Source organism: Podarcis muralis, chromosome 14, assembly GCF_964188315.1.
Source record: "Podarcis muralis chromosome 14, rPodMur119.hap1.1, whole genome shotgun sequence".
In the NCBI taxonomy this organism is placed as follows: Eukaryota; Metazoa; Chordata; class Lepidosauria; order Squamata; family Lacertidae; genus Podarcis; species Podarcis muralis.
This window is the reverse complement of record NC_135668.1, coordinates 31,747,090-31,773,890: the sequence shown is the minus strand read 5'-3', so window position 1 is coordinate 31,773,890 and position 26,801 is coordinate 31,747,090. Positions and strand designations below refer to the sequence as shown.

At 47.5% G+C, this 26,801-nt stretch overlaps 2 protein-coding genes across 2 annotated transcripts in view; both read left to right on the top strand.

Moving 5' to 3' along the window:
• Positions 1 to 26,801, top strand: part of SLC5A11 (solute carrier family 5 member 11) — a 342,594-nt gene that overhangs the window by 117,198 nt on the left and 198,595 nt on the right. The window lies entirely within an intron of this gene.
• Positions 12,038 to 24,871, top strand: AQP8 (aquaporin 8). The gene is made up of 6 exons (XM_028706634.2): positions 12,038 to 12,195; positions 15,770 to 16,032; positions 18,543 to 18,669; positions 19,879 to 20,093; positions 22,023 to 22,157; positions 23,696 to 24,871. The coding sequence occupies exons 2-6, from the start codon at positions 15,782 to 15,784 to the stop codon at positions 23,736 to 23,738; spliced, it is 771 nt and encodes a 256-aa protein (XP_028562467.1). The 5' UTR covers positions 12,038 to 12,195; positions 15,770 to 15,781; the 3' UTR covers positions 23,739 to 24,871.

Here is a 26,801-nt window from a genome sequence, read left to right as displayed (position 1 = left end):
TCATTAGTTAATAAATATCAGATTCCCCCTAGGCCACCCACATCCCAAACAGCTTCCTCCAATAATGAGAAGGATGAGAGTAGAACCCTTTTCATGTTTATTGACTGTTTTATTCAACAGACATGGTTGAATAAAAGCATGGTTTTATACTTGTTTCTTTTGGTTATGGTTTTATTTGTACATTTGTCTTGGGGTATTCAGTGGAACCTTCTAACGCATTTTATAAAACTTTACTCAAGAAAGGAAAGAGGGGGAAAGTACCATATTCAGAATGCAAAGTGGATAGTTAAAAGGTTCCTCCACCGCCTTTTCTTTTGTACTGATAGCACATTCAGGAGCGATGCCGGAGCTGGAGAGATGCGTTTGGCACAACCTGCCGAAGCTCGCCAGAGACAACGCTGACATCTGTTGACTTTGGCAGTTTGGCTTGGAAGCCCCAGAGGTAGAAAGTCAAACAATGGGCACCTGGGGATGCAAATGATGGCATGCCCAAAAGGTTCCTGAAGTCCCCAGCAGGCTTTGGAGTTGATCAATAAGCTCTCATTCCAAATAATGAAGATAAGAACTCAAATGCCCCACCTGAGGGGAGCATAAAACAAAATGAACGAGCAGCTGGAGACCCATTCTCAAGAGGCCTGGCACTGACGGCTGTGCTGTCAGCTGAGCAGAGCCACGTCCTAATTAAGCCATCCCCATTAACGGATGCGTTGATGACATTCTGTCTGTTTCTTATTCCACATTCTCCGCTGGAGAGGAGGCATAGATTGTCTTCTATCCTGTTGGTGGTCGCTCCCATAAATGGCTCCCAGAAAGACGTAATTTCGCCACGGACCAGACTCTCAGGTATCAGGCTCTTGGAAGAGTGGGGGCTGCAAAGGGGGCTTGGTTGGGCACTGCTAAGCTGGGATGCCACAAAGAGATAGAGTCAGGGGCGAGGAGGCAGGAGAGGTTGACAACACAGAGGGGGATGAGTATAAGAATGTTGGAGGCTGCCTTCTACTTAGTCGGACCAGTTGATGCATCTAGCTCAGTACTGTCTAACTTGGCAGAAGCTCTCTGCAAGGTTTCAGGCAGGAGTCTTTCACAGTCCTGCCTGGAGATGCTCTACCACCAAGCTAAGATTCCAGTCCTCATGGTTTTGAACAGAGAGCTGATTTAATGAGGAATGCAGGAAGCTGCCTTATATTGAGTCAGACCAGCGGTCTGTCTAGCTCAGCATTGTCTACACGGACTTGGCAGAAGCTCTTTAGGGTTTCAGGCAAGGGACATTCCCAACCCTGCTTGGAGATGTGAGGATTGAACTTGGGACCTTCTGCCTGCAAAGCAAGTACTCTGCCATTGAGCCACATCCCTTTCCCTAGGGATGCTTTAGACCAGACTTTTGGTCCATCAAGCACAATATTTCAGTGTATTTCTGTGTGCAACTTTGCCTAAGCTATATATTTTTGCAGACAGTTTACCCCATTGTGATGCTTTTTGTGGACTTTTCTTACCAATAGATGCTTTATGATTATGATTATTATTAGCAGCAGCAGCATTAAATACATAAATAAATTTGCATACTGCCCTATACTCACAGGTCTCATTTTTAGGCACCCTTTCCTAGAATAGACACATTTTAAAAGACATTTTGGGATTAGAGAACAGCGAGATTTTGAGATTTTGACAGCTGCTTTTTCGTTTGCATATTCTTTTTGGGAGTGTGAATTAGATGGGTTTGCACACATGCACCCCAATTCCTAGGCAATGAGGAAAGTTAAGACAACAGGAAGGCTGCCAGGAAGGAGTTCAGCGGGAGGAGTCTGCAAAGAGGGGGTAACAGAGAGGTAGCTCTTGGAGGTCCGAGACAGCAGCTGGCAGGGATTGGGACCACTTGCGGCCCTCCAGATGCTTGTAGGATTCCAACTCCCATCATCCCCAGGCAGCATGGCCAAGGATGATGGGAGTTGGAGTCCAACAACAGCTGGAGGGTACCAGTTTTCACCATCCCTTTTCTTCTGGACCTGTTTCTTCTCTATGAGACATCAGCTCCATCCATCTCCATCCTGCCATTATGGGCCCCCAAGAGGTTTTTTTTGGTTTTTTTGAAGGAGGTGCTTCCCAGCTTGGAGCTCAGGTAGCCAATTTTTCAATGACTAGCTGCAGCTATGCTCGTAACAGCAGCTGGATTTGCAGGTATTGATGGGCGGTGCTTTTCACCAGCCAAATAGTCACTCCTGGGAAAAAGTCCACTTGCTGATGTCTGAACATCAAACTGCTGTTAAGAGGCATCAAGGTTGGCCACCTTCCTTGGAGCAAGAGGCAAGGCTACCTTATCAAGGTTGTGTTTACAGGCTGTTGGTGATGGCTGTCAGGGAGTGGAAAGATTGGTTCCCCCAGGTGGTAGATTCTCATCCTGGAGCTCTCTCTCTCTCTCTCTCTCTCTCTCTCTCTCTCTCTCTCTCTCTCTCTCTCTCTCTCTCCTTTCCAGACCTGTGCTTGCATGTTGATTCCATTCAGCCATCCAGGCTGGCAGGACTAGCACTGCATCAAAGCCTTAGGAAGCTCTTGCACTCCTCTGTCCATATTCACAGCAACACAAGAAGCTGCTTATCCTGAGTCAGAATATTGGGGTCCATGTAATTTGTCTACCAGTGTTACCCAAACTTGGGTGTCCAGCTGTTTTTGGATTACAATTCCCATCATCCCTGACCACTGGTCCTGCAAGTTAGGGTTGCTGAGAGTTGTAGTTCAAAAACAGCTGGACACCCAAGTTTGGGAAACACTGGTCTACAATGACTGGCAGCAGCTTTCCTCCCAAAGAAATTTATTTAAGAAAGGACATACATTTCAATAATGTAAGAGAAAGCAAGCAAGCAAGACAATACAACTGATTAAAAGTTAAAATTTAAATTAAACATATACACAAAAGAAATTCGAGTTGCTACATTCACAGTCCCTAAACATAATTATTAGTGGGAATAACTCCCCTTGCCAACATTTAATTATTTTATTTCAAATAACAATACAAATGTTTGAGAGATACAGAAACAAACAGTGGCTTGCCTTGTCAACATCAGATGGTCCACAACTTAAGAAATGAACATTTGATGCGGAGTGGAGAAATGGTTCTTGCAGAAAGATGTAAACAGTACTAAATGATAAGATCATGATTCAATGGAAGTGCAATGGATCAGTCAACAATAAGTCCTGGAATACAATTAAATCCAGGAAAAAAGCCATACTTTGTAGGTATCTGCCAGGCATGAGTATGTATTTTGGCATAAGCCATGAACAACCATCATGTACCTGTATAATCCATAGCTTTGGCTTTTTTCTACAGCCCTTAGGCAAAGTGAAGATGGCCATTGCTAATGGCCTTTGATGGCTTGTGTTTGCCAGCAACTGACATCTGTTACGCCCCTTGGTTCTGGGGGCAGCTGGAGCAAAAGACCTGGCTGTAAGGGATTCAGTCAGGAATCAGGGCTGGCCCCACACATTTTGCTGCCCAGGGCAAAGGTCAAGAAGCTGATTGGGCTAGAAGTTGACTGTTGACACTGGCACTGGAATGGCGCTTGGCTGGGGGGTTGCCGCCATTGCCTACCCGCTATATCTGCTGCCTGAGGTGTTTGCCACACTTCACCTAATGGCAGAGCTGGCACTTCCAGCAAATGAGGGAGCACTGAATTTGCTGAGTCGGGGATGAGGTGCACTCCACAAGCATATGATGCACTTTGGGGGGATTGCACTCGACCTTAAAGCTTAGCATCATATGCAAGCTCACTTAATCTCTATGCTGGCCTTCTGCTCTGAAGAATGAGCTGGTTGAGGAGAAAGCGCACCACCTAAGCTCTCCTCCTCTTCCTTACCTGAAGGACCCTGGTTCCCCGTGGCTGTCTCATGCAACCTGTGTGACAGTTTGTGCTGAGATGAGCCAGTGGAAATTTCCTTGCCATCCCTGGAGCCTTGGGAAAACATAATAAAAACATCTGCGGGCTTCTTTACCTTCAGCCGACAGAGAACAACAGCAGCAGCTATAAACAAGGCCTCTTAATTACCCAACACAGAAATAAAGCCAGATGAATGATTGATCACACAGCGGAAGGACCAAAGGATTGGCATTCCAGGTCCAAGGGCCGCCCCCTGCTCACTGCACCCCCAAAGAGCTCTCTCTAGCTGCTGTGTCAACAGCACAGCCCCCCCCCCCGACTGTGATGCACTGCAGTGTCACAGCAGGCCACTGTGAATGCTACACCTATCACGTCTCTCTGCTGAATTCACTTCTTCCCTTATTCTCTCGCAGGAGTGGGGGACCTTTGGCCCTGCAGATGTTGCTGAACTACAACTCCCATCAGCCCCAGCAGGCATGGCCGATGGCCAGGGGTGATAAGAGTTTTCGTTCAGCAACATCTAGAGGACCAGATGTTCCCTGCCCCTGCTGTATCCAGTGAAAGCCACTGGTACTGTGTTCAGGACAGATAAACAGCAAACAACTCTGGGACTTGTTGCTGCAGGACATTGTCAGTCAAGCATCCTGCTTTTGCTGTGGCCAGCTAGATGCCTTTGGGAAGCCCACAAACTGGGAGTGCAGGGAATGGTTCCCTCTTCTTGTTTGACTTCAGAAGCTGCTCTTCAGAGCAGACCAACTCTGTTTGTAGGGCTTACATGGGACTACTCTGGCTAGCAGCCAGGAAAAGATGTCTCTTCTGCAATTTGTCCAGAAGGCCCCCTCAGTATTTGTGGGCAGGGGCAGAGCACCCCCAATGTTGAGGGGGTCCCAAACAGATCGGCCTCCCACTCGCAAACATTCCGTCTGCCCTCCCCACCACCCACCCCGCCGACATGTAGGGAAGGCGTACTGGTTCCAAGTTCTTAAGGGTTTTATATACTAATAGTAACACCTTGAACCTGACCCAGTAGCAAATCTGCAATCAGTGCAGATCTGAGCACAGGTGACAAAACCTCAATGCTGTCCACAATAGTGCAGCAGCATTCTGCACTAACTGCAGCTTCTGGATTAAGCACAAGGGAAGCCCCCCATTCAGCCTCCTACACAAAAGTAAGAGAAGCTTCTTCACTTGCTCCTTTTCAAGCAGAGAGGCAGGATCCCCGATCCTTCAGCCTGTTGCTGCCACTTGAAGCGCTTCTCTTAATTGTGCCCTTAATAGTTCCCATCCTCCCTCCAAGGAGACCTTTAATTGCTGGCTTCCTGTGATTATTAGTTTTGGGGGGTTTTTTAGCGCATGACATTTTTTTGGGCAAGTCTTTTAATTATATTCACACAAGCACGTGCTTTGTGCATTGCAACAAATTAATCTGTAATGACATGTAATCAGTTTCTATTTCTGGAGTCCTTTGCTTTCCACTGTCAGAGACTGAATGCTGAGGCAAGTCTGGACATCTTGCAGGGCACCAGTACCAGGAATAAGTGAATCCCTCAATTTCAGTTTCTTTAGTTTTTTGTTCCTTCAATCTTACATCCATTCTTCCCATTTCCACACCAGGTTTTTTAAGTAAAGATCCCCATGAAAATTCACCAGCACCCTAACGCAAATTTCTCTTATTAAATTTTGTGTGCAGTTTTGACTAATGTTCACATATGTGTCATAGAATTCCCCCCTAATATCACACACTTTTGTGTGTTATTTTCACAAATAGATGGATTTTCGTGCACCCTTTAACCATAATACATACATTTCTTGGACGCATTACTGGGCTGGAGAATTGCACTGGAAATTCAGAGAAATGCAAAAGTTGAAGGATGGCTGTGTTTGAGTTTGAATATTGCTTCAATTGTTTAAATCGAATTTCTCCACCCGTCTATAGTCAGACTCACAAGACCAAGGCCCTGTCAGCACTTCTGAGCAGCTCAAAAACATTGTGCTTAGCTGTTTAAAATACAGTGGTACCTCAGTTTTTGATCGTCTTGGAAGTCGAACAGTTTGATTTTCGAATGCCGAAAACCCAGAAGTAACTGCTTCAGTTTTCAAACACTTTTTGGAAGCCGTAAATGCTTCCAAAAATGCATGCTACAGTTTTTGAAAGTTTTGGAAGGCGAATGGTCTTCTGGAACGGATTGCGTTCGAAAACTGAGGTACCACTGTAGCAGGTTCCAAAGTGGGCGGCACTGCCCCCCGGGGGGAGGGGGGTTTACTTAGGGGGCACTAAGAGGGAAGAGATGGCAGGCTGGAGGTGCAAATGGCTATCAGACTTTGAAAAGCTGGCATTGCTGGATAAATTTAATCAGTTTTGCGGATTTAAACTAAATAGCTTTAATTGGATTTTGGATAAATATGCAACTAATTGTTACCGTTTTGAATTTTGTTGTGCTACTGTCTTCCTTAGTGGGTTGTGCAAACCACTATTCTGAATAATGTTTTTTGAGGTGTAGGGTAAGGGCATTGGGGATGAGTTTATAGAACCAAGCAGACAGTGGCCGGAAAAAGGTTGAGAACCACTGGTTTAAACATTTGTTTGTCCAAAACAGAATCTTGCTCATACTTGTTTCTCAATCTTTCCTCCTTTGTGTTTTTTTAATACACATCTGTTTGTATTTTGGGGATTTCCACAAGACAGCTGATTGCACATTCCATGCTGGTTCTGGCTATGCATCTCACACCTTGTCCACAAGATGTTGTGCTCATTAAAATGCTGTCTCATATTGTTTCCTCATTTAATCCGGATTTGCTGTTTCTGTGGAAAACTCAGTAAAAAAACCCAAAATGAAGTACGGGAATGGCAAATCCAGATTAAATTGAGGCAGGGAAGAGGATGACATTTTAAGGATGCTGACATCACACTTCAAAAAAACTTGCATGCGTGTGCAGCCCTTGAGAGTAAGCCCTCCTGAGCTCTCTTGAACATAAAAACGTGATGAGGATGTTTCTGTCCTTGAAGCTCCCCTGGCTAATGATCAATCGAGGCAAGGAAAAGACAAAGCCCAGTATCTTAATTCAAGGACTCAGCAGCAAATGGGCATTCCTAAATTTCGGGAAATGAGAATCTCCTGTGCAAGTTCAGAGGGATAGCTGAAGAGACACGGGAAGTTGGAACAGAATGTTCCAAGCTAAGAACGACAACCTGGTGCCCTCCAGATGCATTGCACTACAACTCCCAGCAGCCCCTTGGGCCAGCACAACCATCTTCCTTTGCAGCTGTGGTTTGAATGAGAAAGCATTTAATAGAACCATAGAATTGTAGAGTTGGAAGGAACACAAAAGGGTCTTCTAGTCTTTCTCTCCAGCTTTATTTCAGCACCTTTTGAATTTGGTTGGTTCCCCCACCCACTTTGTTGTCACTGAGCAATGGGGAAAAGCGTCAGGTCCAAGAAGTGTCAGCCATTAGAAAAGAAGATCTAGGAGGGCACTGAAGTGGTGTGTGTGTTCTTGATTCTTCCTGCCATTTACTTGTCCTGCCCCTGATGCCACATAGTATCATGTGATGGACCATTGGGCGCGGTTCAGGCCAAACCATCCTTAGGCCACTTTTGGAGGGCAGGGTTGGTAGGCCAATTTTAGGCCCAGTCCAGGTGTTTCCTGAGGCTGGATCTTCTCTGTTGGGTATCAACCATCCACTTTTGCCTGGCAAATTCTTTTGCTTCCTCTCTCCTGGTGTGCTCCAGTTTCCCCGTTGTTTGGATTTCTCTCACCTTATATCCATTCCCAAGTAAAAATGGATCTAGCCAGACAAAATGGATCCCACAGTATACCAAGAAACTGCATACCGTTTCTGGGTGACCAAATTAATAAGATGCGTCATATTGTGAACTGCCCAGTGACCTTCAGATGAAGGCCAGTATACAAATTTAATAAATGAAATTAATATTATGAACTTGTTCCTGAGTTTGTTCATTTCCTCCTCCATCCCAATCCAGTTTCATTTTCTGTTGTGCCCCTCTCTTCCTATTTTAGTGATCTGTTAGCCACTCTGGGAGCCTTTTCTTGGCTGAAGAGCAAAACAAATCAATGATATTTAGTATATACAGGGCTAGCTCTGGGTTTGAGGGGGGCCTGGACAAGATACCTCTTGGCAGGCTCTTGCCTACTTTAGTGGACTTCCTGGGCCATACACATCACTGCAGCAGTGGCGACTTAGCCTCTAGCCCACCATTACAATTTCCCACAATGCCTGACACTGTGTCTCTCTGGGACACTTTGGGCCTTTCAAATGATGGCTTAGAAACCCAGTCACCTGGTGCAAGGGGGCAAGGCGAGGCCTTGGTGCTGGCAACCCTATCAGGAGGATGCGAGAGCCCTAACAACTGCCCGAAGATGCTGGCTGTTGGCGCTGAGATTACAACACCTACCTCTGAGGTCCTCCCCTCCAGAGGAAAATAGGGGTATGCAATACCTGTCAGATACTGGAGGGAGGGGCAGACCAAGAACTCTTACTTGTCCACCAACCAATGAGCACCAAGGAGGACAAGCCCTCTCCCCAGCCTCCAAAGAAGGATAAAAAGGCATCTTTGGGAGGGGGCTGTCGTGGAGCAGCGTCTCATCAATGAGGAGTTGCAACTACACCACCAGAATCACTCGCACCAGCAAAGTGTCCTATTTTCCAGGTTCAGAGGAACAAGCAAAGGGTAATTAACTTCTCTCAGCATTGCAGACCTATTTCCTTTAAGCTAAAAAATCCTGTGTAAGACTTACTAACTTTATTGCAGGCACCAGTACCTGAGATTTCCTCTCTGTCCTCAAAGCCCTGCTGTTAAGTACAAGAATTGAGCCCGACCGGTGAATTGATTGGTGTCACTTAAGCCAGACTCCCCCAACCTGTGACCTCCAGATGATTTGGACCACAACTGCCATCAGTCCCAGCCAGCACAGCTGTGTGGTTCTAGGTTTGATGGAGACACAGCCATCCTGACTGGCTCTGGGAGTTCGGGTCCAAAGCATTTGCAGGGCTCCAGGCTGGGGAAAGATGCTTTAAGCAATTGCTTCCAGCACCTTTATCTCTGTCCACTGGGAGGCTTAAAGATAGTTCAGGGACTGTGTTAATAATGATTAATTCGCTACACCATCTTCTCCTGCACAGACCTTCTCCAGCCAGTGAGACCTGTATGGGAAGCTGCCTGCAAAATGCCCCCAACTTCTGAGATGTGACGGGTGGTTACCAGAGGGAGTGTCTTTTGGGTTGTAGATAAGGATGGGGGAGAGATTTGGTTTTTGTTTGCATTTTAATTGGAAACTAAGAAATTCACACTTCTCACTGAATTCTGCAGAGCAGTCCTCCGACTAAATAATGTAAACAAACAAACAAACAAACAAAAAAGGATATTGGAGGGAAGCATGCATATAAAATGCATGCATTAGCAAAAATAGCATACAAAAATGCTTTTGGGGGAAATTGCTTGCAAAAATGTATGTATATGAGTCAAATGTGTACGCAAAAAATGTGCCTATTGGGAAGGATTTGCACTAAAATACTAACGAATTTCTGCAAGGATTTAAAGATAAGAAATTTGCAAATTGCTGCGAAATGTGCAAAACTGAATTTGAGAAACTGGGAGAAACTAAAATGGGCAGATTCACCCTTCCCAAATTATCTCTTTGCGGTACCCTTGCCATGGATGTTCACTCGATCCCTCTGCACATACCGTTTAGGTACTTTTTATTATTTTCTGAGGCATTTAAGTCTTTTATCACCTTTAAGCTGTAGGACTGCATTTACGACAGCTGCTGTGATTTGCTTTCTGCCGTTCGTAGGATGATATTTTTATTGTAATTAATTATAACATGTTTTTAGATTTTATTTTTTTGTATTTTTTAAACTGCTTGCCACCCTGGGGATTGTAGCTGTTGAAGGTGTGGGATAGAAATTTATTACATAAACAAAAGCAAATGATGTGTTTCATAATGAGAATACACTGATTTAATTGAGTACTAGAATCTCCACACTTTTGTAATTGGATGCTGGGTTATTTCCATATCTTAGGAGCTACGTGCTTTGATCTCTGTGTCTTTGAAGCCTGATAATATTCATGGTGCTTTTGCAATCCATGCCTTTCTGATTAAACAAAACAAATAAAAGATCAGTTGGCTGAGACGTCCTAGGGCGGGCATAAGGGAACCTTTTCTCAGCCAAAGGGCCACATTCCTTTCCAGGGAAATGAGTGGAGGGCCACATTCCAGTGGTGGCCAGGCCCAGAGTCAAAAGTTGGGTGGGCCAATGGATGAGACCATTACCTTTCTGCAGTGGCCTTTATTCTAGCTGTGCCAAAGACAAGGGATTTCATCATACATCTCTCCATCCAGGTTAACTCAGTCCCTCTGCACATACTGTTAAGGTACTTTTTATTATTTTCTGAGGCATTTAAGTCTTTTATCACCTTTAAGCTGTAGGACTGCATTTACGAAAAGTAGTGGGGCTACCTTTGAAGGTGACCCGGAAACTACAGCTAATCCAGAATGTGGCAGCTAGACTGGTGATTGGGAGCGGCCGCCAAGACCACATAACACCGGTCTTGAAAGATCTACATTGGCTCCCAGTACGTTTCTGAGCACAATTCAAAGTGTTGGTGCTGACCTTTAAAGCCCTAAATGGCCTCGGTCCAGTATACCTGAAGGAGCATCTCCACCCCCATCATTCTGCCCGTACACTGAGGTCCAGCGCTGAGGGCCTTCTGGCGGTTCCCTCACTGCGAGAAGCTAAGTTACAGGGAACCAGGCAGAGGGCCTTCTCGGTATTGGCACCCACCCTGTGGAACACCCTCCCACCAGATGTCAAAGATACGAACAACTGCCAGACTTTTAGAAGACATCTGAAGGCAGCCCTGTTTAGGGAAGCTTTTAATGTTTAACAGACCACTGTATTTTAATATTTTGTTGGAAGCCGCCCAGAGTGGCTGGGGAAACCCAGCCAGATGGGCGGGGTATAAATAATAAATTACAGTCATACCTCGGGTTAAATATGCTGCAGGTTGAGCATTTTCATGTTACGCTCCAAAGCGACCGAGAAGTAACGGAATGCGTTACTTCCGGATTTCGCCGATCGCACATGCGTAGACGCTCAAAATGACGTCACACGCATGTGCGGAAGCGGTGAATCATGACCTGTGCACGCGCAGACATGCAGACGCAGGTTGCGTTCGCTTCAGGATGTGAACGGGGCTCAGATCCCGTTCGCATCTGGAGGTACCACTGTATTATTATATTAACTAAAGAGACCTTCATGGTTCCAGTAAGGCCACTGAGCCATGCTAGAGGGCAAGAGGTCCATTGTCTGAGACCAGAGCTGCTTGCAGTCCTCTATATTCTGACACACTGTACAGATCTCTATAAGGTGGTGGGTCTAGCCAGCACCAGTCTGGCAAAGGCTGCCTTATAGAGATCTGTACAGTGTAGAGGATGCCAGATTAGCCAAGGCAGCAATAATGGCATAACATTGTACATAACTGTTTTGTTTTTCAGTTCCGTTCCTAATGCCTAACGGCAATTTCTGCTCACCACACTGACATTTCCAGAAAGGCTTAAAAAAACAAAACTTTACAGGCAATTTCCACCCCATAGATGCCCAGCTTCCTCCAGTCCTCCTTCCCCAAAGACTGACTGATGGTGCATCATGAAAGACCCTCTGTACATGCTCAGGGGCACTGTTCCTTAGTAATTCTCTTCACATTACGCGACAGTGTGAACGGGCTCTAGGGCATCACCTGGTAGTTCCTGGTAGGTGGCCTGGGTGAGGCTTTCCTAGTTGTTGACGAAAGGCACCGGTGATGACACTCTGCACGTGCACAGGAGCACTCTCTCCTCCACACGTGCAGAGAGACCGCAACTGCAGGGAAAGTTCCTATGCTCTGAGGAGGACCTGTTCCCTCCCCTCCCCTTCCCCCTTGTGGCGCCACGGGTTTTGCACTCTGCACTTCAGTCCAGGCAGGCAACCAGACTTGGCTCAGGCCCGCAAAACAAATCCTTGAACCATAGAACCACCCAGATAAATAGCTGTTATTTCTCTGTCAGCTGAAACACACTCAATGACTTTTACTGCATTTTTTTTAACTGCACAAATCCCTTCCACTCCCCCCACCCACACCTTTTTTTTTTTTAAACACTTCTTTTATACCACAGGTCAAGCAGGGAGTGTGCCAATATTTTACGGGGATAGTAAAGCATTCGGCGCTGAGGAAACAGAACCATTCTGCAGAAAGGACTTGCTGGTGGTTAAGCAGGCATCTCTGTTCTCTCTTTCAGGAGCAGACAGCTGGAATAGTTGGAGCTGGTAAGTGAGCAACAGTGGATGGATGGGGAAGGAATTCCCTCTCCAAACCTTTTGCCTTGGGAATGGGTGGAAAATGTTAGAGAGGGCTTGCTGGAGAGTATAGGAAGTCTCTCTCTCTCCCCCTTGTTCATTTACAGGGGTACCTCAGGTTAAGAACTTAATCTTAGCCTGAAACTATTCTTAACCTGAGTGGTAAAGGTAAAGGTAAAGGTACCCCTGCCCATACGGGCCAGTCTTGACAGACTCTAGGGTTGTGCGCCCATCTCACTCTATAGGCCGGGGGCCAGCGCTGTCCGCAGACACTTCCGGGTCACGTGGCCAGCGTGACAAGCTGCATCTGGCGAGCCAGCGCAGCACACGGAACGCCGTTTACCTTCCCGCTGGTAAGCGGTCCCTATTTATCTACTTGCACCCAGGGGTGCTTTCAAACTGCTAGGTTGGCAGGCGCTGGGACCGAACGACAGGAGCGCACCCCGCCGCGGGGATTCGAACCGCCGACCTTTCGATCGGCAAGTCCTAGGCACTGAGGCTTTAACCCACAGCGGCACCCGCATCCCAACCTGAGTGGTAACTTTAGCTAATGGGGCCTCCCGCTGCCGCTGCGCCGCTGCTGCACAATTTCTGTTCTCATCCTGAAGCAAAGTTCTTAACTTGAGGTACTATTTCTGGGTTGGCGGAGTCTGTAACCTGAAGCGTCTGTAACCTGAAGTGTCTGTAACCTGAAGCACCTGTAACCCGAGGTACCACTGTAGCCTAGGACTTGTCGATCAGAAGGTCGGCGGTTCGAATCCCCGTGAAGGGATGAGCTCCCATTGCTCGGTCCCTGCTCCTGCCTACCTAGCAGTTCGAAAGCATGTCAAAGTGCAAGTAGATAAATAGGTACCGCTCCGGCGGGAAGGTAAATGGCGTTTCCGTGCGCTACTCTGGTTTGTCAGAAGTGGCTTAGTCATGCTGGCCACATGACCCAGAAGCTGTACGCCAGCTCCCTTGGCCAATAAAGCGAGATGAGCGTCGCAACCCCAGAGTCGGTCATAACTGGACCTAATTGTCAGGGGTCCCTTTACCTTTGTCACACCTTAGTGCACAGTTAAACTGTGGAACTCCCTCCCACAGGAGACAGGGATGGCCACCAACTTGGATGGCTTTAAAAGAGGATCAGACAAATTTGTGGAGAGGGCTATCAATGGCTACCAGCTGCAATGGTAATGCTCTGCCACCACCGTTGGAGGCGGCAATGCTTCCAAATGCCAGTTGCTGGGAGCCACAGTGGCAGAGAGCTGCTCTTGTGCTCAGATCCTGCCTGTGGGCATCCCTTTGGGGCATCTGGTCAGCCACCGTGAGTGTAAGGAGGTCCTACACATGAGTAGGAGTCCGGTAGAGACACATGCCCGACTGGCATGTTCTCTCCCTCCTGGTCGCTTGTTTGGGAGATTCAAAATCTTTCTCCAGACCAAACATCACAGCAAATAGTACCTAAGTGTGGAATGATGCTCCAAGTGTGTGTATGTAAATACAGTGGTACCTTGGGTTACAGACGCTTCAGATTACAGACGCTTCAGGTTACAGACTCCGCCATAGCTGTCAACGTTTCCCTTTTTTAAAGGGAAATTCCCTTATTCCGAATAGGATTCCTCACAAGAAAAGGGAAAAGTTGACAGCTATGGACTCTGCTAACCCAGAAATAGTACCTTGGGTTAAGAACTTTGCTTCAGGATGAGAACAGAAATCGCGTGGCGACAGTGCATCAGCAGCGGGAGGCCCCATTAGTTAAAGTGGTACCTCAGGTTAAGAACAGTTTCAGGTTAAGAACGTTAGTTTAGCCAAATTGCTGTGCTACTGAGTCTGAACGCTGACTGCCTGTGTGATGCCCCTTAGGTATCAGTCGCTGCGATGTTCAGGCTGGAGAAAGATTTTGAATCTCCCGAACGACCAGCCAGGAGGGAGAGAACATCCCAGTCGGGCATGTGTCTCTGCTGGACTCCTACTCATGTGTAGGACCTCCTGACAGTGAGATGCTGAACTAGATATGCCTTTCGCTTGACGCAGCAGGCTCTTCTTATGTTCTTAGGAATTCACTCCCAGAAGATGTAGCGATGGCCATCGACCTTAAAAGGGGATTGGAGAAATCCATGAAAGATAAGGCAATCAGTGACTGCTAGCCATGATGGCAATGTTCTGCCCCCTCTTTTGGAGGCAGCATGTCTCTGAGTACAAGCTGCTGGCAATGGCAAGCGTGGAGAGCAAGTGAGGCCAGTGGCAGATCTTGCAGTCTTAAATTTCAGCGGTGCCCTGTGGGACACTGAAATTTGGCGCCCTACTGCCTTGTGCCATTGTAAATCAGAGCTGCAATGTTGCTGAGCCTCTGTGCCTGGTGCGACCAAACCAGTGGCGCTCCCCTAATTCTTCCTCCACAGCTTCAATGTGCATGTGTGAATCTGATAGCCTTGGGAAGTGTAGTTCAGTGACAGAGACCCTGCTTTTTTATGCAGAAGGTCTCCAGTTCATTCCATGATGGCACCTCCAAGTAGAATTGGGACTGTCCCCTGCCTGAAACCCTGGAGAGCTGCTGCCAGTCAGGGTTGACAATCCTGAGCCAGGTGGAGCAGCGGTCTGGCTCCGTATAAGACAGAAACATGAGGACTGGAATCTTGATTTTCATTTAGGGGAAGAGCTGCAGCAGGCAGAGCCTCTGCTTTGCGTGCAGAAGGTCTCAGCTTTAATAGCTGCTAATGGCATCTGGGACGCGGGTGGCACTGTGGGTTAAACCACAGAGCCTAGGACTTGCCGATCAGAAGGTTGGCAGTTTGAATCCTCGTGATGGGGTGAGCTCCTGTTGCTCAGTCCCTGCTCCTGCCAACCTAGCAGTTCGAAAGCATGTCAAAGTGCAAGTAGATAAATAGGTACCACTCCGGCGGGAAGGTAAACGGCATTTCCGTGTGCTGCTCTGGTTCGCCAGAAGCGGCTTAGTCATGCTGACCACATGACCCGGAAGCTGTACGCTGGCTCCCTCAGCCAATAAAGTGAGATGAGCGCCGCAACCCCAGAGTCGGCCACGACTGGACCTAATGGTCAGGGGTCCCTTTACCTTAATGGCATCTCCAGGTAGGAATGTCCCCTGCCTGAAACCCCCGTATCTTCCTATCAATGCAGACAATCCTGAGCTCAGTGAATCAAGGGGCTGACATGATAGAAAGCAACTCCTCTCGCTCATTTCTCGAAACTCTGGCTTGGCTGCTCTGCAGAAACGGAATGCAGGGCCAGATGGACCTTGGCCTTATCAATTGAGGCAATTGTTGTGCCCTATTATTAAGAGGAGGGTGACTAAGTTTCCCTCTCCCTTGCAGAAGGCCAGCTCTCCTGTGTGGTGGGAGCCAGAGAGGGAACAATGGGGATGCAGCCTTGCCAAGTCCTTGCCCCGAGTCCAGAACAGAGCGCCCCATGGGAACGGCACATACAGTGGCATTTGGATTTAAGTCTTCATTGTGTCACACACCAGGGTCAACCTCCGTTCAGCTGACCTGGGAGGGCTCACCAGGTGCTGGCTGGTCACCAAAGCCTGGCTCTTGTCTTCCAGATTTGCCCAGGCATGACAGACGTGGAATTTGGCCGGATGTCTGTCAAGGAGCTGGAGCTGGATGGCAAAAGCAGCCCCCCGCAGCCCCACTGGTTTGAGCAGTACGTCCAGCCTTGCATCGGAGAGCTGGTGGGGTCGGCCTTCTTCATCTTCATTGGCTGTGCATCGGTCATCGAGAACACGGATGGCACCGGGAGGCTGCAGCCGGCGTTGGCACACGGACTGGCCTTGGGGCTCACCATTGCGGTTTTGGGGAACATCAGGTGAAGGAAAGAGGGAAGGTGGACTTGCAGCAGGGGGAGAGGGGCAGGAACAGGACTCTTGGGTTCTCTCAGCTCCCAGGGAAGGTGGCTGTTCCTGCAAAGGCTTCTGGGAGTTTTTGCAAGGCTTAGGCCTCTCCAGCCAGACCTTTTTTGGGGTGGGGTGGGGAGAGAAAGGAGGGATGGATGGATGTGTCAATTTCTGTTTCTTCTTTTTCCAATCTTAACGTCAGTTCTCCACATTTCCTTATCAGTTTGCAATTTAAAAAGGAAACCTCATGACAATTCATCAGCATTTTAGGGCAAATCTATTCGAATATGCACATATTTGCCTGCAATTTTGCCTAATGGAAAAGTGATTTCCTGTCATATAATGCATTTTTCATGTCACTTTCAGTCGTGCATTTCTGAACACACATTGTTAGGCTGGAGAAATGCATTGCAAAATCCAGAGAAGGGTAAAAATTTTGAAGAGTCGCTGTGCTTCTGTTCATATAATGTTTCACAAAGTGAGAATTAGGTGGCTTCACCCTTAAATGTGAGCTGAGCTGAATGTCTGGCCCCTGTGGAAACCTGAGCCTGCCAGTGAGAGGACAGTTCTGTTCTTACTTCTATGTCCTGAGATGGCAGCAGGAATGGCACTCCTCCTTTCCCCCTGCCAGGCGAAGTTTAACTGAAAGGGGCCAAGAGAGATCTCTCAGGGGGTTGTAGACCCTGATGTGGGAAGCCGTCCTTCAGCAAGCAGCTTCTGGCAGTGGGATGGAAGGAAAGCGGGGGTAGACGTCCAATCGGGATCTCCTGGCATATCTCTGGGTGATTCTCAGTAGATCCATCATGAACACAGGAACATAGAAAGCCATCACTGAACAGCAGCAGCAACAAAATAAATTTCTCCCTACCTGAATGAGACAGCTAAAATGAAGAAAGTGAGAGGGAGAGTGGACTTTTGTGTGAAAGCTCTGTGAACTCAATACAGTTCCGACACTGAAAGCATATCCTTAGGGTCCAGAATGTGCTCAGAGACATCCTTTTTTTAAAAGAAGAAGATGCTCAACCCTGCCTCCAAGGTCTTAAGCAGAGAGGAGAGGAAGTGTTGCCTATGAGGCAACCTTGAGATGGTTGGGTACCGATGAATCCCAATAGGAGGCCAGGAGCTAATTTGGAAGGGTCTGTGGTCACCTCTGAATCTGATTGAGGTGAGGCTGCATTCTGGGATGGGGACAGTCATATTCCAAATGTCTCCAATTCGAACTCCAGCTCCCCAGCTGGAATGGCAGTAGGGTGACTGGTCCAAAAAGGGTTAATCTTTTTGCCTCTTGACGCAAGGGACATTTGCCCTTAAAACTTTGTTCTCCTTGATTAATGGAGTAAACAAGTCCCTTTAAATCAGGATGTAGGGCTGCCATATGTCCGGATTTTCCCGGACATGACCAGGATTTCAAAGGCAGAATTGACATCTGGGGGGAATTTTCAAAAGGTGGCATTTTGTCCTGGATCTTAGGCAAGTCAATAAAAATAAATAAATCACTTTTTTGGCATTTTGGGGGGGGGGGGAAACCCGCTCAATAACTTTGGGGTTTGTCTTAAAAAAAGCTCAATCATTTTCAGCCCCCCCCCCAAGCTTTTACTTTTTGAAATATGGCAACCCTAAACCCTAGTCACCTGTAGTTTATGATCTGTTTTTCCCTCCCTCTTTATCTGCTTTTCGGTAACATCAGTGCAGAAGGGACTTAGTGCAGAAGTGATTCTTGGGCCTCACAACAGGGGAGGTGAAAGCTCAGGTTATAAACTGTTCATGTCCTATCAGAAGTAACTGCTGGTGATGATAACGTTATGTGCAGAGTGCGCTGTGATCTCAGAGGAGCAGCAAAGTTGGGGGGGGGGGTGGTCCATTGGGCCCTTCTCAGCGCACATTCCAGCCTGTGAATATCCTTCTTAAACTGTGGTGCCCAGAGCTAGATGCAGTGGATTTCAAATGGGGTCTGACCAAGTCAGAATAGAGTGGTACTATTACTTCCCTTGATCTGGACACTAAATATCTTTGAGCACAGCATGAGATTTGTTTGCTGCTGCAGCAAACTGGTAAGCTTTTTGTCTACTAAGACCCTTAGGTCTTTTTCACATGGACTGCTGTCAAGCCAGGCATCCACCCTCTCCTATATTTGTGCATCTGTCTGTGCAGTAGGATAGAGTAGACCAGGGGCAGTAAACTTTTTCAGCAGGGGGCCGGTCCACTGTCCCTCAGACCTTGGGGGGGGGGGGGCTGGACTATATTTTGAAAAATATATATGAATGAATTCCTATGCCCCACAAATAACCCAGAGATGCATTTTAAATAAAAGGACACATTCTACTCATGTAAAAACACGCTGATTCCTGGACCGTCCGCGGGCCGGATTGAGAAGGTGATTGGGCCGGATCCAACCCCCCGGACCTTAATTTGCCTACCCATGGAGTACACTATTCTTTCCCAGAAGCCCTCTAACAATGCTCTCTCTCCTCTTCCCCTACAGTGGTGGCCATTATAACCCTGCGGTCTCCCTCGGGGCCTGGCTCGTGGGTGGGCTGAACATGGTGATGGTCATTCCTTACTGGATCTCCCAGTTGTGTGGTGGGCTCATCGGAGCCGGGCTGGCCAGGGTATGATCGGCGATGGGGCTGGACAGGGGAGGGGGAAAGACAGCATCTGTCAATGGGTGTGTGTGAAGGTTTGCTTCTTGGAATGGCATGACATTGCCATAATCAGAGGCAGCAGCAGATGGCAGGTCTCTGTCATTCTCCCAAGCATGCCCCGCTGAAAAATGCCCAAAGAACATCAATTATGATATCTGTTAATGCAGCAGGAGCTGGGGCGGTGTGTGCTTAGGACTCACAGCTAAGGATGGAAGGACCCTTCGGTTTTCCTTCTCCCACTTTCTCATTTTCCCAGTCTGAAGTTCCGTTTTCCAGATTTCTGCAGCAATTTGTGGATTTCTTTTTCTTTTTTAAGAAAAATGGTCATGAAAATCCATCAGCAATTGCTTGCAAATTTCTCCTAATAAACACATTTTCAATGCAGTTTTGACACACATTTTTGCAAGTAGTATAATGCATGCTTTTGTATGTTCTTTTCACCAGTGTATTAGCTTCTATGCATACTTTCCCCTAAGGTGTGCAGTTTTGTAGGGTTGCCATATCTTGAAGAGTAAAAAAGAGGACAGCCTGAGCTGCTGCCAGTCTGAGCCGGGGAATGAGGCACATGGGTGCAGGTGCACGGGGCCACTGCTGCGCCTACATGCCTGTTTCCCCAGCTTGGGCTGGCAGTAGCCTTGGTATGCAGAGCAGCCTGTGCCCAAGTCCAAGCCCAAGCCACCCGCACCCAAGCCAGAGCCAAAGTTGCCTATGCCTGCACCTGCGCCCACACCCGCCCCAAGCCCGTGCTGCCTGAGCCCCGCCAAAACAATACTAAAATTTTAAAAAATCAAAGCCCCAAATCCTGGACATTTCCTTTCATATGTGAAAATTCCCCTCCCCAAGATGGTCATATTGGCCCCCCAAAAGAGGGCATGTCCGGGATTTCCCAGACGTAAGTTTTGCAAACATCAGTTGTATGGAGAACTGCATTGCAACATTTGGATCAGTGAAGATTTGGAAATGTAGTTCATTTCTCGTGTTGTTTGCCCCACTGTCAAAGGACTTCCAGTGGGAAGGGTATGAAAAACAACCAAGTGGTCTTAGATATGGAGTCCATGCCATACATAATGGGACTAAAATGTGTGTGTGTGGGGGGGGGACCCAATATGTCCACACCTACTTTTGTATCCCTTGTGCATCTGAAATTAAATTTGGAAACCTCTAAATCTGTTGCAGGTGATGACCGTCTGGGAAAGGTACGACAATGCCACAGGAGCAGCGTTCACCTCCGTCACCTCGGATGACCAAATCCCTGCAGCTCTGGTGGGTGAGATTGTGATGACCATGTTCCTGGTCATGACGGTCTGCATGGGGGCCATCAACGAGAAGACCAAGACTCCCCTGGCTCCTTTCTGTATCGGCTTCACCGTGACGGCGGACATCCTCGCAGGGTGAGTTTGGCTAGCATTCCTGCAAAGGGAGCTGATGTAATTCACCCCTCCCAGACCAAGACACGGACTGGAATGTACCATATTTTTCGCTCTATAACACGCACCCGACCATAACACGCACATAGTTTTTAGAGGAGGAAAACAAGAAAAAAAATATTCTAAATGAAACAGTGGATGTATGATTTTTTTGGTTCATGCTGTGGCCGCAGACATGTGATCTGACGGTGAGTTTGGAGTAGCCCAATGCAAAAATCCTGAGGATCCATGTGGATCCATGCTTTGTAACCACGTTTTTGCACCACTGCGGCCCCAGGCAACAGTGTGTGCGTGATTTTTTTGGTGCAAGATGTAGCCATGGACATGCTATGTGATCTGATGGTGAATTTGGGGTGACCCAGTGCAAAAATCCTGAGGATCCATGTGGATCCGTGCTTTGTAACCATGTTTTAAGTGGGGAGGGAAGGAAAAGCACTCAAGGGACAAGGAGCACGCGTGGGGTGGGTGGAGAAGGATGCTGTTAATAATGCAGAAGAGGGATATAAGAGGAGAAGGCTCTTATAAGAGGAGTGGGGAGGAGAGAGGGACAGAGAGCCTGCTTGCTTTAAAGGAACCAACCGGACAGGAGCCGCTTACACTCGTGTAAGTGGCTCCTCTCCTCTCCTGCTTTGCTCCTTTAAAGAAGCAGGCTCTCTGTCCCTCTCTCCTCCCCACTCAGCTGCTCTTCTCCTGCTTTGCTGTTTCAAAGCGAGCCACGGAGGAGGGAAGGAAGGGGAACCATGGATCCTCTGCTCACGACTGCAGCAGATCCCCCCCGCCACCCGTAGGCATTCCCTCCATAACACACACAGACATTTCCCCTTACTTTCTAGGAGGAAAAAAGTGAGTGTTATGGTGCAAAAAATACGGTAATTTTCCTTCGGATTTCACAATACTCTGAATTTTGAGGTGCAATTCTCCTCTCAAAAGAACATACCAAAATGCATTTGTTTTTATAAAAAAGCATCAGATTGATTCATCACCAAAATACTGGCTTGAGAATGAGCTGTGAGGTGTGTTTGGATAGATTCAGCTCATGGTTTCCTCAACCTGCATTTCATTGCTCACATTCCTTGCAAAGACACTTAGGGTTGGATCTGTTCCTGGCTGATAATGCGGAAAGCTATCAGCAAGGGCTGTGTTCTCCCTCCACTGTCAGAGGCAGGATTCTGCTCAGTCCTAGCTGCTGGGACTTGCACTCTGGCCTTGCTTATGGGCTTTCCATTGGGGCATCTGCTTGGCCACTGTAAGAATGGGATGCCTCCCCCGGTTTGATCCAGCAGCCAGGCTCTTCTTATGGAACCCCCAGGTCCAGAGGCAGTCTACCTTGATTCTGAGGTTCTTAGGAGTATTTGGCCACTGTGAAAGCAGGAGGCTGGACAAGACAGGACTGTTTTGGCCTGATCCAGCAGGGCTCCTTACGCACTTTTATGTTCTCAAGCCAGCCTCAGTGCTGACACCACACACTCAGTGCCAGTGTCCTTCATGCAAATCCTGACAGCCAGCAGCAGATTGCCTGTTGGGTCTCCTTGCCTTGCTTGCATCCGCTAACCAGAACGGACAGTTATCAAGGCAAAAAAGGTTATTCAGCCACCAGCCCTGCTCCCCCTCTTTAGTGAGAGATGAGGCTTTTGCTTAAACACTGAGAAGGGCTTCAGACACAAGGATTGATCTGTCGCCGACAGATGGGTGTAGGGATAAAATCCTGCGGCTTCCCCGTCACATACGGTTGTCAGCAAATGGTAAGGAGCTCTCACACCCGGCTCTGAAATGTGCCCCCCTCTTGGGAAACGGCAGCTCTGCTTTCATGGAGGCTTTGGGATATATTATGGGATGTTTGCTCAGCATTGACCTTTGATACACGGCTGCTCCTTTTCTTTTCCCGCCATGCAGGGGAGGTGTTTCAGGAGGCTGCATGAACCCAGCCAGAGCGTTTGGTCCTGCACTGGTCGCCAACTACTGGGACTACCACTGGGTGTACTGGGTCGGCCCTATGGTGGCCGGACTCCTTGTTGGTGCATTGATAAGGTAGGTAGATGGGTGTGTGTGTGTGTTTCCACTTCCCAAAGTGAGGGGGGAGGTGGTAATGTGAGTGGATGGAAAGTTCTTGTTGTGTTGAGATAGGAGTGCAAGTCTTTAATAATAATGATAATAATAATAATAATAGCATTTATATCCCACCTTCCCCCCCCCAAGGAGCTCATGGTTCTCCCCCTCCTCATTTAATCCTCACAACAACCCTGTGAGGTAGGCTAGGCTGAGGGGCGGTGACTGGCCCAAGGTTACACCCAGTGAGTTTCATGCCAGAGTGGGGATTTGAACCCTGGGTTGGATCTACACACAGGAAAAAATATTCTATAAATAAGTCAGAAATTAAATTGTTGTAACAAAAAAAAAAATCTAGGTAAAAATCGCATAGAAAAAAAATTGTTTGCTCTCTGGTGCCATCTGGTGTTGCATGTTTGTAATGCATTCAAAGCGTTTTTTGACTAATGTAGCTGAGTCCCTGGTCTCCCACCCTGTTCTGATTATACCGCACTGGCTCTATCTCACAGAGCTTGGGGCCTCTGAATCAATGTCACCAGCTACTCTTTGGGGGCTACGTCATGCTCCCAACTTCACCAGAGATTGCGCCACACTGGACTGCTGAGCTCCATTCTACAATCATAGTGTAGCCCAGTCATTCCCAACCTGGTGCCCTTCAGATTTATTTTATTAAATTTATAAACATACTTATGAAATGCTCTGATTTTTGTTAAAAAAAAAAAAAACCAAACCAAAAAGAATGGCAGTTTGCCATTCTACAATTCAACATAAAACCAGACAAGAAATATAATATAAAAAGTAAAAATGGGAAAATTAGCTAGCTGTTATGGAAATATGTATTCTTAGCTGCCTGCCAATGTCTGATAGAATAGAAAAGTTTTCAGTAGGCATTTAGAAGTTGAAACTGTTGCTGAACTGCAACTCCCATCAGGCCCCTGAAGCAAAGCCAAAGCAATGCTTCTGAATGTCAATTGCTGGAAACCACACGACGGGAGGGTGCTCTGTGTTCAAATCCTGCTTGCTGGTTTCCCTTAGGTATCTGGTTGGCCACTGTGAGAACAAGAGGCTGGACTAGATGGGCCCCCTTTGGAGGGGGAGATTCCCTGGCTTCTTCAGCAGTCTGCCTCATCTCTATCTCTTGAGGCCTCCACTCCTGCTTCTCATTTTGGACTGCTCTCTGCCACAGACTCTTCCCGCTCACTAAACCATTGCCTCTTCTGTTTCTGACATCTCCTCCTCTCAGTCTGCTACCTCTTCTCCCTTTGTCCATTCATCGTCATCCCACCACCAACCCCCTGGTTCTGAGCCTTCCTCCCCTGGGGGTTGCCTAACCAGTCCCTCCCACCGCTCCTCTACATCCAGCCAGCCCACGACATTGAGCCACTGACCTGACCCAGCAGCCTGTTCTTAGATTCTTATGTTTAGAGTCACCCATCCTCTCCAGCGGCTATAAACGGAGCCTAGGAATGCCCTCCCCCCAAAGTACTGATTCTAAGTGGTTCATCCTTTTGTTCCTGCAGGACCCTGATTGGGGACAAGAAAACCCGCATCTTCCTGAAGTGAGCATCCTCTGAGCAGGCTCCAGCGCTGGGCAGCACAACATCAACAGACCGCTGCTCCAGAGCTCTCCAACAACCCTCCACTTCTCAACCTCTGCTTCCCCGTTTCCTTCGTGGCCAAACTCTTGGGTGGCCCCCACCTGGAGGAGACAGGCAGGCTCCTGGACCGTTCTGTTGAGTGCTGCTCTCTACTATTTAAAGCAAGGGGGCTCCTTCTCCCCGTGCATTGCTGCTAGGGAAACCCAAGCAGAGAGAGTTGCTGCTGTTGGGCCCAGGGTCTGCATTGGCCGGCCACAGTGAGACCAGGATGCTAGGCTAGGTGGCCCCTGTCGGCCTGACCCAGGAGCTGGGCACTTCTTACAGTCATATGTTCTCAACGCTGTTAGGATATTGGACACAGACACCATCAGCGCCCTCATTGATCCAGAGGGCTGCTCTCCTCTGGGCAAGTTCCACTGGAATACCCTGGAGCTCTTGGGCAGCATCTGGGAATCTGCTAGCCCAGCTCACCCACATTCCACCGGGGCTTGCACAAGGCCTCGTGTAAATTGATCAGTGTGAATTTTAGTATGAATTTTCCCCACTGCACACATTTTCGGGAAGCAATTTCCCCATATATAATATGTTTTTGTGTGTGCTGTTTTCACTGTAATATAGCATATGGATTATTGTATACACTGCAGAACAGCACTGCAAAATTCAGAGAGGTGCAAATTTCAAGGGATAATTGAATCTGTCCATTTTGGTGTCTCTCAGTTTCTCCAGTCTTAGATTCAGATCTTCGCATTTCCAAATCATTCTGCTTTTTTTTTTTTAAGTCCTCATGAAAATTCACCAGCGTTTTAGTGTAAATTTCTCCTAACGAGCATGTTTTGTATGCAGTTTTGCTTAATGTACACATTTTTGCAGAGTGATTTCCCCCAATACAGTACATTTTTTGTATGTTGTTTTCCCTATTATATGCATCCCTATGCATAATTTACTCAAGCATATTGCTTTATTGATGATTTGCTAACCATTTCATACGATTTATGTTGTAATTGTGATGTTCCAGTATGTTTTGTTATTGTTATTGTTGTTACTGTTTGTAAGCTGCTTTGAGATTCATTTGAATGAAATACAACAAATCAGTTTGAATCAAGTGTATGCCTTTTTTGTACACTTGACTTGGCCGGAAAGCTGGCTTGCAAAATTTGGAGAAGTGCAAATTTCAAAGGATGGCTGCGTTTCTGTTCACAACTTGTTTTGCAAAGTACGAATTAGGTGAGTCTGCTTTTTAAATGGAAACTGAGTCAAAGTTCTCTTCTGTCCCTACACAAGAGAACTACGGATGCATCAGGGTGCCCTGATGGTCAGGAAGTTGAGAGAGAGGGAGAAATCTCTTCTAAGCTTTCCTCCTCCAGGGACTCAGACTCTCCACTTCCTTGGAGGGCAGATCACATTTGTGGAGGACACAACAGGGAACACTCTCCCCAGAGACCCGTCTCTTTCTCTCTCTGTCCTTCCCCAAAGCACTTCACCTCTCCCTCCATGCTGGTTGCCAAGAGCTGCTCAGAGACAGCAGCTGTAAGCCTAATAAGGTGAATCAAAGCAGAGCCCAAGGCGTGCAGATTATAAATCATCCTCAGTGACAGTGCTAATTGATTTCCGAAATCCAGGGGTGGGGGAGAGAGACCATTGAAAATCAGGCACCACTATGGAGTTGGTGAAGAAATCTGGATTTGCAACAGCCTCATAGAGGGGAGCAGCAGCCCCACCACCCCAGCCCTCGTCGTGGGTCATTCTGCAACCGGGCTTTCTGTGGGTTGTTGTTTTCAGTGTTACACACTTGCTTCATAGATGGGGGTGGAGAAATACTCCCCTCCCCTGGCAAAAATCAGCCGGTCCTCAGAACCATTTAGGTGCAATGCAAGAAGAAGAAGAGGAGTTTGGATTTGATATCCCGCTTTATCACTACCCGAAGGAGTCTCAAAGCGGCTAACATTCTCCTTTCCCTTCCTCCCCCACAACAAACACTCTGTGAGGTGAGTGGGGCTGAGAGACTTCAGAGAAGTGTGACTGGCCCAAGGTCACCCAGCAGCTGCATGTGGAGGAGCGGGGAAGCGAACCCGGTTCACCAGATTACGAGTTTACCGCACTTAACCACTACACCACACTGGTGAATCCTTCAACAGGCATGGGGAAGATCATGGGGTTCGTGTTGCCCTGAAATTGTGCCACTTTCTGAGTGGCAAGCTCTGAGCCCTCGAACAGTGGTCTGGTGGCTGACGATGGTTGCTCCCAGATGACACCTCTAAAATTCTCCTATGCCCTACACAACTGCCTGAGAGGCATCAGTCTGACAGGTCCAGCTTCTCCGAGTAAAGAGATGGTAGTTGCGGAAAGGTTTCAGCAGCTGAATGGGCAACTGGCTGTTTAAAGGCATGGGAGGCCCTAACTGCAGTGGTGGGCACATAGAAAACCCTAGGCTGCTTACCAAAGAGGAGAGTGCACTTCTGATATGGGCAGAGGCACTTTTCTGCTCCAAGCCTGAGATATGTGTGGTCAGTTCCTGACTCCCAGGCATGGGGTGGCTGGTCATGGTTTCTATACGGTGAGTTAAAAGCATTCTGTTCATGCTTAAAGACACTCTTTGACATGATCATCATTTTCCATGTTTCAAGGCAGAGCTGTTGTATTCAAAACAGATGCCCTAGCTCTACCCTCGCTGAATTTATTTTATATACAGGAAACTTGCATTTTATGCTTATTTTACTTACGCAATCACAGCTTTGTGTGGGTGAGGGGAAAATAAATCAATAAATGAAGGAGGAAACCCCCTCCCCATTTACCTGCACCTGTAAACCACTTAGAAGCCTGAATAAATAAATAAATGCAGTCCATAAATGCACATCCTGTTCATGTCTTCCAAACAAATGCAGAGCGAGTTCACCTAAGCAGCTGAGTTTCTTTGAATAAGCAAAAGGGGGGAAGTGAGGGGTGTGTGTGCAGCTTTTAGACTGCCTGGGGTGGAATTACCCAGATTTCATTTACACAGAAAGTGTCTTTTTTTGGGGAAGTTCTGATC